Source organism: Leuciscus leuciscus, assembly GCF_965113295.1.
Source record: "Leuciscus leuciscus genome assembly, chromosome: 16".
NCBI classification, from domain to species: Eukaryota; Metazoa; Chordata; class Actinopteri; order Cypriniformes; family Leuciscidae; genus Leuciscus; species Leuciscus leuciscus.
Window position 1 is genome coordinate 20,665,181 of NC_138740.1, and position 12,216 is coordinate 20,677,396.

Genomic DNA, 12,216 nt, shown 5'->3' on the forward strand with positions numbered 1-12,216 from the left:
ACTAGTGGAAAACGAGAGAGAAACAGTCAAGTCGAGAGAGTGTGAAGGAATGAGAGGGTAAAAAAAGAGATGAAAGCTGGGCGATGCAAATAGGATTGTGGGATCGACAGGCACTGGCAAGGAACATTGATTTGTACATCTGCTGATAAGACTGCCAAAGTGTCTGAATAACTACGAGATGACAAGCTAAACTCTCTGATCCTGCCGAGGAGCTAATAAAGACTTAATCTACTGTGTTTTTACAAGGACGTATGCCACATTCAAACCTACATTTGGGTCATTGTGTTACGTCCAAATTAAAAAACAGTTCTAAAATTAGATTTTATTTAATGCTTCTGAGTCATTCTCCCTCTAATTAAACACACCCACTGTCATCATATTTATGAGATACATCAGATACGAGACTGACCAACATAAATGAACCCTGCAGAGCTTCATCCACATATATCAATCCATCAGCTGAGCAAATCAACTCACCCCACTCTTGCTGCCAGAATAGAACGAGCATATGGATGCACAGGGGAGCTTCATCCATCACTCCTACATTATCCCACAATCCTATATCCCGTTTTGCCACAAGCGCACCAATATGGAGCCATCAGTCAGCAGTATCATTGGCAGGCTGACTATCCCCAATCATAAGACTCTAAGAAGCTAATGAACTTAATTATTCACATGATGGATCTTATATTATTCCATCTCTTCCATTATACAGATGGTTTCTCCCAGCCACATGTAGCAGGCAGACGGACGATCAATAAGCAGAGTTTATTGGAGGCATGTGATGTCATCTGCATGTGAGATCCCATGATTGTAGATATTGATCTGAATGGAACCCACTCAAACAATGACTCATAAAAGCATCATGTCAAGCTATTTTTAACGTGTGGTTTGTGTATTCACGTGAATATCGACTCCTTGAGAGAATAAATCGAAACAATTGCATCACCACGTGTTTAAGTTTTGATTTATGTGCTAAAATATCAACCATCAAACAAGACACAGGAGACAGCCTGTTAAACTTTTATTTATTTATTTATTTATATATTTTCTCCAACATTTTCAATGCTAAAATAACACACAAGAGTATGGTGCATTAGTATTTGCATGATATCATTCTCATTATCAAAACAGATCGAAAGAGATGAACTTCACAGAAATAAAGACTTTCAAATGGAAAGATAACGAATGCTATTAAAGGCATCAGATCTGAAATGTCACACAGATTAGTTCCAATTCCCTTCAGAACTTTCCCAATTTCAAACAGTCTATGCACAGAAATATTTACCCTGTAAATTTACCCAGTTTGAATTAACAATGTGCCAAGTAGATATGCATCAGCAACATATGCTACAGTAAGACGATGCATGACCCATTTAACAACTTACATACTGCATTGTTTGCAGCATAAAAAAGCCAGGCGTCAACCACTTCTCGACTCTAAAACTTCCAGAATTGCCGCAAGGGTCACTGACTTGACTGCACTGTCAGAACTGATAGCATTGAACATTTCTCCAGAGATTTTCAGACACCTTGTCAGTGCCCCATACATGATATGGGAACCAAATTAAAGTCCAAAAGCCAACAGGAATCTTCCCTCTCACAACAAATTCCCTAGTTTTGTGCCTATCACAACTCCTTAGCACTGTACTCATGTAAACTGAGATGTATTTGTCAAAGAACACAGAGGAACAATCTCAAATATGACTGTGGTGATGAGATGGATTGTTTAGAGAACCAACCACAGACGTGTTGTGCTCTAAAATCGACATCTAAACAACATTAGCTTCATTTTAATGGCAACATCCATTTGAAGGGACGATCATTACATTTATGGGCTTGTACAATTCACACAGTTAAAGCAATGTGCTCTAGTCTCCACCTTGGGATGTTTTGATAAGCAAGAAAATATCCACGTTGCAGGCTATTGGTCCTCATGAAGAATTGGTCTACTTTGAGTTGAGACTGCTAAAACCATTTCAGACGCACCCCAATGGACCTCGTTTGCCGCAAAAGATCTTAGATTTCAGGCTGAGTGCTTTCTATTAGTTGAATGCCGTTGAATAAAACCTCTGATTATCTGTTACGAATTATATCAATCGTGTTCAACAAGGGAAATTAAAGAAAGGTGGAGAATACAGCCGTTCAGTGTCATTACACCAGCCACGAGGCATCTGCTGCTAAGGGGAATGTAACAGGACAGTGAAATAAATTCACATTAAGACTGAGAGCAATTGGAACACAAGCACAAGATGAGCCCTGGGAAAAGGACGTTCCCCCTAAAGTCTACGTTCCAACTCAATATGCGCAGAAGCTGCCGCGGAGTCTATAAGTGCTCTTGAATATAGACTCATCGATCCTCGTTGGGCTCAATGGGGCTCACTTCAGCCCAAAACATCTGGGTAACTATTCTCCACCTTTACATGATACAACTCAAGTGTAAGGCTCAGGAGACAGGGTCGGATCCATTCCTGCACTTACGTTCCCAGCAAAGCAAGCAAGGCCATTGGTCAAAACATTGGGTATATGAGACACGGCAATTTGTCTTGAAATAAATTGCATTCGCTTAGTAATTCAAGTAAGATGATCTCTGACATAAGACTTCTATATATAAGGGACGGCTTGTGCATATGATTTTGTAAGAATTGTTTCAGATTTTTAGTGCTTTTAGTTTATGTAAACAATCATGACTAAAGTGACGAAACAATGAGACTTAGGAATTCAACTAATTAAATCTCGTTCTGTCGTTAATTTATTGCTTGCTATATTTTCAGTGTAAATCTTATAGTTTTTACTACATTCAATAATACTAATTAAAGACTGACAAACATTTCTCTGTCTACAGAATAACACTAGCTCACATCCTCATCACGCATGAATTAAAGTGATTGAGGATCACAAAAGCACATATAACACAACAGTCAAAGAATTCAAGCTGGAAAGTATAAGCTTTTTCAGATTCATCCATAATTTTTTGAGATCCTGTAAAAATAAGCTTCTACTAAAAGGTGTTAGCCTCTATATATGTGTGTGTCACTAAAGTTTGTGTGTTTAGCCTTGCAGGGATTGGCCGTGGTGATGTTTCCTGCTGTTGGCCTTCATGATATCTATTCAGTGATTTCCAGGATAAGATCATCTCCTTCCAGGGTGCTGTCGGTGGACACGTAGATCTTGGCCACGATGCCGGAGAGAGGAGAGTTCACCACCGTTTCCATCTTCATGGCGCTGAGGACGCAGAGCGGTTGTCCTTTCTCCACCTGCTGGCCCTGCTTCACTTTCACCTCCACCACCTTACCGGGCATAGGAGCTCCAATTTGCCCACGTACGTCTTTCAGGGCTTTAGGGTGGAAATGCATCTCCTACAAATCCAAGAAAATTTATATAGGTTGGCAGGACTTCAGTTTCATTTACACACACACGCAAGCACACGCACGTATTCTATTCCTATTCTTCCTCAGTTCAAGCGCCAGCGCGGATCAAGCGCACGTGAACCGATCATCTCATCTCCTCTTTACTAATAGTTAGTTACAGCATGAAATAAACATGGGTGAACACCAGACGGTATGTTGAAAGATACATCACGACTTATCGAAATGAATCCTGTTTCATGAAATGACTCAGTGTTTATATCAGGGAAAGACGTCAATAAAGCAGCTTTGTAGGCAATATAATCTCACAACGTTTTATTTACGTCAAGTAAGCTACTCAATGTCCATAAACTCATTAGTTAGGCAGAAAAAATAACTCCAGAGAGCATTTTGCTAAATATAGGCACTATACCTTATTCATTTTTTACTTAACCTGTCATTATTTAATGCATGTTTGAATAAATATGTCATGAAAGAAAGTTATTACAGTTTATTGTCATTTAAATGTTTATATTTTACCAACTGGAGTAGAAACAATTCAGTTATTAAAAAGTTGATATAAAAACTGCCTAATGTGCAATTTAAATGTTTGTACAACTCAGCATTAGCTTTTGGATTGTTGATCATTAAACAAGTTAGATTATTTAATTGATTATTAATCTATTATTTATTTTCGGTTCGCATCCTGAATTTTCGGTTTTGGCCCAGAATTTTAATTTCGGTGCATCCCTAATAAACAGAATGTTATTGTAACTATATTGTGGACACCAAAATAGTTATCATTAGCCTTAAGACTACAATAAAAAATAAATAGGCTGAAACTAGAAAACGCATTGGAAACCTAAACTAAATTGAAAATAAAATAGAAATAAAAAACTAAACTAAAAATGTGAAACTATAATAAGCCTGTCTGGTTTCACATGATGTACCAATTTTTTTTTACGCTGTTTATGTAATTTGCTTCTTTTAACTCTGTTTAGGAAACAAGCTGTTTCTACCTTCAATCAACTGGTCCAAAAAACATGACCAACTTTCTAAAAGGGGAGGAAGAAAAATCCCTTATATTTAAAGTTGTAAGTAAAATTCAGAAACACACCTTCATGGCCACGGTGTCTTTGACCAGGACGGATCTCAGCTGACCATTGAGCTCAAAGAACACCTCTCTCTGACCGGCTTTATTAAGGTCTCCAAGAGCCAGAGCCTTGATATGAAGCGTCTTGCCTCGCTCTAACTCCACCTGAGACAGACAGCAGAGATACAAGCACAGGAAATAAGGAACTGATGCTTGGAATGTAGGAATGGATCATGGATGACAGGAAGATTTATGGCACAGTAACAGCAAATAAAAATGTGAGGCTACTTCAGTTTAATAATTTCTTTCTAAAAGAAATTCTCCCACCTCAAACTCTTCAGCAATCTTAGGTCCATCCAGGAAGAGTCTAGTGTCTAGACAATCCACAGGCCCAAAGGTTCTAGTGAATTCTTTGAACTCCTGGAACACTTTGGGGTACATGGCTGCTGACATCACATCCTCAGGGGTGATTTCATCACCGTAAGCTTCTTGCAGCTGCTTCTCCAAGGCCTGGAAATCCAAGGAAGGCAGGGTAGCTCCAGGACGTCCTTCCACACGAGGAAGAGACTTCAAAACCTGTGCCACAAATAAGTGATGAGAGCCTGAGAAAAGAGCAGGTGCCTGAATAGACAATAAACGTACATTTCCTCAAATATTGGTGCTACACTGAATTTTCAAGCTGCTCGTAAGCGGATGATGTAGAGCGTTCGCAATCCCCCTAAGACCCACACAGAATCCAGGAATATTTATAACCGATCATTACCAGAAGCAGGATTAATCTCTCCCTATTGCTTCATTTAGTTGAATTCAAGTTGTGAATAATTACATTTGAAATGATGAAATGTCTGTATTTTTACTCTGTAGAGCAAAGACTTCAGAATACACACCACAGACCTAAATAAAACAATTTTTTATACAAGCAAACAATCGCTTGCATAATTATGAACAATATTAATGTTAAAAAACCAGATGGGGAAAAAATAAGGTCAGTGCCAAGTTGCTCAAATGTGTTTGTTATCTAAAATATATGCAAAGCAGATGGCCTACAAATTCTGAAATAGACATTGTAAATAAATTAGCTTCATACTTGCATGCGCAAAAAAGCTTTAGTACAAGCATTGTTCAGTTCTGGTGTGAGACACATTTGTTAGAGAAACAGCTAATCTTGCACAGGAATGGCTGCTGGGTAATTGGGGCGTTCAAGACAAAAGGAATGGCATGGTTTTCCCTTACGTATCTCTGACAAGCACAACACAGTGTTAATGCACTCCAGAGACTGTAGAAAGATACACAGAGAAACCCTCTCTTCAACCGAAACTCTTCAGTGAAAGAGCTGAAGCTTATTTTGCCCACCACAGAGATATTCAATAACTTGTATTTGTGCAACTGGGTTTTCTCTTCTTTCTGATCTCAACTCAAGCCGAGCAGAGACTTAAACTCGGGTTCAACTTTACAACAATCGATTCTAAATCCTCCCTCTGACCCTTCTACATTACCTTCATCCTAACCTCTGTCCCCCACAGAATATCTTGATTCCATATTTCTATCTTAATTTGTGATTCTTTTTTTTACCATGGCTACGAAATTATTAAACTAATAGGATAGGATTCTGAACATTAGTCCTGTGTTGGTCACACATCCCTGACAACAGGGTTTCTATAGTTAACTAAAACCATACAAAACCATTTACAATTATTTATTTTTTTCATTACTTGAAATCAAATAACTGAAATCAAATATAAAAAACTAAAACACTGTGTGAAATGCATACACAGATCATTATTAACCTTTAACCTTACACCTTCACCAACTCCAACCACTAGTTCTAACCAAGACACTTAACCTTCAGTTCTAAATCCTGCCAAGTTGCTACCTTAAATTTTAACGTTAAACACCATTCATAACTTATTTTGTGTTCAATAGATATTTTGAAGAATATTATTTAAAGAACAATGGATCCCATTGACTTTAATTGTAAAGGCAACAACAGTTAAAAAAATGTTTTGAGTTCCACAGTAGAGAAAAGTTTTGGAACGACATGAAGGTGAGTGAATGGTGACCAAATCTTCATTTTTGGGTGAACTATACCCACTAAAAACCACAGCTGTAAAACATATTTAAATGAATAGCCATACAGCATTTAATAAGGTATCTTGTCACACTAGTTGTATTTCAACAGATTGAGTGATAAATCCGCTGTACCTTTGACCTGAAGGGCTCCGGGAATCCTCCGTGGGGGATGCCGATGTGTCCTTGCAGGAACTCTACCACGGAGAGGGGGAAAGACAGCTCATCTGCTCTCTCCTCCACTTCTGCCCGAGTCAGAGAGTTCTGCACCATGAACTGTGCCAGATCGCCCACAATCTTAGAGGAGGGTGTCACCTGAACGGAGGGAATGAGAGGAGAAGGACAGATAAAAGTGAGAAATGAAAAGACATGCTTGCTTAGGCCTCCATCGATACATCTCAGCTCTCCACCAGCCCAACCAGCCAATCTAAACTAGGAGTAAGAGAGGAGACGAAGTGCAGTAGCAAACAGAAACATGGCTTAGGGAGTAGATAACATTTGCGTCGTAAGGACAAAAGGGAGAAAAATGTGAGAAAGAGAGAACAGAGAGGCGCTAATGAAACCCAACGCTAACTGTCGCTTGTTAAGCAGCGCGCCGCTCAGTCTCGATATTGACAATATTAACAGCGAGGGGACCCCGAGAACAGAAAGCCGACTATCTTCGATCATTTAATTAAGCCCAGGGAAATGAAAAGCAGCAAGGCAAGACCAAACGCTCACAGACGCCTTTGATTGGAGGAGATCAGTCAGAGCCTCTCTGAAACACAACAGATAAGCTTTCCTTAAAGCTCTTCCCAGTTGATCTGTCTCTGGGCCATAGGAGACAGGGACAGGATTATTTATTCACTCCTCCTTTCTGCCCCTTTTTTTTTGCCAAGTTATTTTTATTCAATTTCATCTGGAGATTGAGACGGTTGCAACGGAATAAGAGGGATGAGAAGGAGGGAGGAGGAAAGAGAGAGGAGAACGAGCAATTAAATCTGTGATTCAGAGTGGAGCTCTCGGGTCCACGGTGCTCATGATCTTGTGAGCGTGAGCAGATTTCAAGAGTGAGGGTGAGACCCTTTACAGTGCAAGGGGTGATAATTAAGCCCTATTTAACCAGGGAGAATGTTGCATACAGGCGATTTAAACTGCACGTTTGTGACGGTCAAGTGACAATTACGGCATATGAACAATCTTAAATATTCCATTCACTGATGGAGCAAGAGAGAAAAAGAACTTCTTCATGAATCTAAAGCATGCACTTATTTGCTAATCTCAAATTTCATGATTGGCCTCATACTTTAAGTGCAATGAAGGGGGGAAATCTGATTTAAATCTCTGAAAGGACTGATTATGGAGTAGAAATCTAAAAATGGAAATCTGGATTTCACATTATACAGGAAGTACAGAATATAAAATTGGATTTTAAGTAAACAGAGCCATACTGAATATTGGTTAACCACTTATTTCCACTATCCAGTCTCTAGCTGACTACTTGTGGTTGCACATCACATTAATATTGATCAAAACATTTTCTACAGCAGTTCATATTCTAAATTATTCCTAGAGTTCTTACATTTTATGAATAAAACTTGATTTAAAGTTGTTAAAGATGTAACAAGGACAAGTGTAGTAAAAACTTAATGTTTTTGTAAGAGGGGAAATTGGTGCTACACGTTTGACCAAAATAACTCAAATTATAACAATACTTTTGAACATGCCTAACATTAATATTAGCAAGCAAGGAACAGGACACGAGTAACAATAAAAGGAATGACTCAGAGCGTGATCATTTGACAATATCACAACTCTGTTTTCAAGCGTGTGAAATATAACAACTGAGGAAATAATTATCAAAAAGGTGTGGTGTCTTTGGCACCATATAAAGACTAGACTCATGAGGATCTGGATAATTATAAGCAATACCACGCATGTAGGGTTAAAAGGGTTCATCATGACACCATCCACTTCATGTACTACTGCATTGATATTTTCCATTTTTGATATTTTCCAGTCATCATGTTTAAAAGCATTATGGCATTTCATGAGAAATGAGCTGACCTGAGTCCTCGTCTGACAATCACAGAATAGTGCAAAAATTACGCCATCCTTTTTTACGGCCTTAATTCTAGAATTAATTCTGAATAACGCTGCAATTCTCCAAATGAATTTCTAATAAAGAATTCTACAAAAAAATAGCTCCATGAAAAAACAAAACCAGCTCCGTGAAGAACTACTACATTATAAACTACAACATTCATCAAAAAAAAAAAAAAATGGCATTGAAAGCAATTGCACAATATAAAACTACTGATTTACAGTAATTTATAAGTATAACATACAATATATTTTAAGTGTATTGCAAAATATTCAGCTGATATATACAAATATATGCACAATGCTTCATGGGAGTCCGTGTTCACCACTTTTTCGCAGTAATTTTTACCCCATCTATGATGAGTCAATCCAGGTTTATGGGTAGTATAGTTTGTCACCGTAAATTCAGCTCTAAAGGTGCTGTCACAGTGAAATTTGGGGGCAAAAAAGGTCAAGTGTGTTTACACAGAAGTCACTTTCAAACCATGAAGCTTGAATCCGTTGCTTGGAGAATGCTTGGAGAATGATTCCCGATCATGTGGATTGGTATTGTAATGATTTTGCCCACCAAGTTTCACAGGACAATGTAAACGTTAACACCTTTAAAGTTTTTTTTTTTTTAAGTAGTATATTACAACTTCTGAGCTCATAGTAGGTCTATATTCAAAAGTAAATTTTTTATTGCTAAAGATTAATTTCACTATGAAAAAAAAATAAAAAATGGGACAACCTGATTGTTGCATCCTGTTAGAATCCATCACAAATAACTAAAAATAGGTTTGAATATGAAAATAAAGAGAATTGCTCACTTTGATGAGGTCACCAAGCAGTTTGTTGGCTTCTGCGTAGGCTTTCTTCACCTCCTTAAACTTGTTCCCCAGCCCCATACTGTGTGCTTGGAAATGGAGATTGGTGTACTGGCCACCCGGGATCTCGTTCTCATAGACATCCGAATTCCCAGACTTCATGGTGGCGGTGCAGTCAAATGGAGCATAAATGCCTCGGGTCACCTCCCAATACTCACTGTAGTCAAAGACCTTCTCAAGAGAGATGCCTGAGAAAGAATTGTGGGTGAAAGAGAAATAACGAAAGAGGAAAGAAAGACAGGATGAGAGATCATTAGCCTACCAAGAGGAATAAGCAATCTGAGAACAAGTAGCACAACAAATGACTGTCTGACATTAATATTTAATCAGAAATAATGAAAGTCGTCGTCTCTTTAACAGACTGCACCGGCTAATCAGGCATTCTTCCAAAGCTTTTAATCAGTCCTTGAAAGCTCAGCACACAGGGGCCTGTATGTGGTAGAAGCAGGGAATTGGTGGCGGAGCATAGATTGCTTCCTGCCACTCACGGCTTCATCATTTACCAGCAGCAGTCAGTCAATTAATCAATCAATGAGGCACGCCACTTGCAACAGAGTTTACATGCTCGTTTGGCTCCCTCATCCTCACTAATTGCCCATCGCTGTGATCACAATAGTTTTCCTGTGCAAAAGATAACACGCGCACAAACACGCTCTAACGTGTGCGCGCACCCGTTATACCGGAGAGCGACTGCAGGGGCTCATGACAACGCCCTCATAAAAATCGCTCGCAAGCATTTTTCTTGCTGCCACCCCGACTACAAGCTATTTAGACGCTATTGATGTTATTGTGTAAAAGCAGCGTGTCCAGCTCCTCCCCATGAAGACTGATCAATCAGCACACGTCAGTCAGCTTGGGAATCGATCTCTGGCCACACGGCCTTTACCGTGATGAACTGGCTTGAACAGAAGAAGAGAGAGAGAGAAAGAGACGATGGGACCGGAGCAGTACAATGAGAGATTGATAGAGCGAGAAAGGCAGATTAGAAAATGACAAGGTGAGAGAGAAAGTTGAAGGAGAATTGGCAAGATGACAGGATGTTATATCTATCCATCTGTCTATCAATCCATCTTGATAGACTAACAAGTAGACTGACAGACAGACAGACTTGGAATCTCTCGTTTCACACAACAAATCCTCACTGACAACTTGGCATGTTTTCGCAGGGGAACTTTAAACCTTTATTTTCTCCTTTTTTCAATACAATTCTGAATTTGCATCCTTTACTGTGGAAATGTTTGTAAAATAGGGATTTATTTCGCCTGTTAAATGGGAAACACAACAGACTGAAAAGTATATGTTTAGGTGTCCTGGCAATTACCTGTCAATGCTTTAAAAATTCAATAAATTATGGATGGATGGACTGATTGGATGAATAGGCAGAACAGAAGATGGATAGATATGACAGACAGACGGATGGATGGATGGATGAATGGATGGGTTTATGGATGGATGGTGAATGGATGGAGGAAGGATGGATGGATAGATTAGAAATATAGGATAGATGGATGGATTAGAAATATAAGATGTATGTATGGATGGGTTGATAGATGGATGGTGAATGGATGGTGGAAGGATGGATGGATAGATTAGAAATATTAGATGGATGGATGAATAGGCAGAACAGAATATGGATAGATATGACAGACAGACAGATAGATAGGTGGATAGATGGATTATAAATATTAGATAGATATCTGATATCTAGATAGATAGATAGCCAGATAGATAGATAGATAGATAGCCGATGGATGGATAGGCATATAGTTAACTAAAAGATGTTATTTAGTCGACAACAAACTAAATCTTTTTTTTTGTCAGCTGTAACGTAATGTGATATTTGAACGTGAGTGGGCTCTGAGGTGAAGGTCATTTGTAACCTGAAAGTGTGAGGCTTCTGGTGTCATCCGCTTCTAGTTTTTTAGCTATACAAAAACATCTTGGTATGCTGCTTGAAATTGCAAAATATTATTTCTTATATTATTTTATACATTTTCTAAATTATAAACACACTGGGTTGTAGCTGATCAGAATTCACTATGCAAATACAATTATCACATTATAATTGGTGAACATTCTATCAATGTAAGTCAAGGGGAGATTTACATATTTTAATCTTAGATTTCATTTTTCGTCTATGTTGAAAGGTTCAGGCGGAGAGAACAAATGGCATGTTTGAGGAATATCAATGCTTTGTGTACTCTAGAGTAATAAGAATTGAGCATGTGTCAGCGCTGTCTCTTCCTTTTCACATCAACACATACAGCAGCTTGTTTTAAAAAGCTGAAAACAGGTGATTAATACTGGATGTTGCATATGGCAACAAAACTGTGTGTGGAGAGACAGAGACTACAATAACATTGCCACAGGAATCCTGACAACCCAAAAACAATTCAATTACCTAGGAAACACCTCCTGGAGTGAAAACCAAAGAAACGTGAAGTACTGAGAATGAGGGGGTACGGCTGAATCTTAAGGGAATAAAACTGAATCAACAAAAGTGTGAACACCTCCTCATCATGTGACTGCTCTGATGCATCTCATACTGCCAAAGTCACACGCCCACGGGATGTGGAGCTCCAGAAGGGGGGGTTGTATATCTATAGATAAAGCATGGACTTTCATAGAAACAGCATTAGGGATTTCTGGTATGTGAGCGCCACAGCATACGTCTCTGTGCTTAATGTGTTTTTGAATAGCTTAATTAGCAAGTGCTAATAAATTATATTAAAGGGTTAGCTCACCCAAATTTTTTAATTCT

General features: G+C 38.7%; 1 protein-coding gene across 1 annotated transcript in view; it reads right to left on the reverse strand.

Moving 5' to 3' along the window:
• Positions 1 to 1,016: 1,016 nt before the first annotated feature.
• Positions 1,017 to 12,216, reverse strand: part of pcxa (pyruvate carboxylase a) — a 119,934-nt gene continuing 108,734 nt past the window's right edge. Inside the window, exons 17-21 of the mRNA XM_082141057.1 lie at positions 9,399 to 9,643; positions 6,643 to 6,822; positions 4,768 to 5,016; positions 4,465 to 4,605; positions 1,017 to 3,359 (exon numbers count right to left, since the gene is read on the reverse strand). Coding sequence (XP_081997183.1) covers positions 3,108 to 3,359; positions 4,465 to 4,605; positions 4,768 to 5,016; positions 6,643 to 6,822; positions 9,399 to 9,643 — 1,067 coding nt within the window. The 3' untranslated portion in view covers positions 1,017 to 3,107. The remainder of the gene's footprint in view (positions 3,360 to 4,464; positions 4,606 to 4,767; positions 5,017 to 6,642; positions 6,823 to 9,398; positions 9,644 to 12,216) is intronic.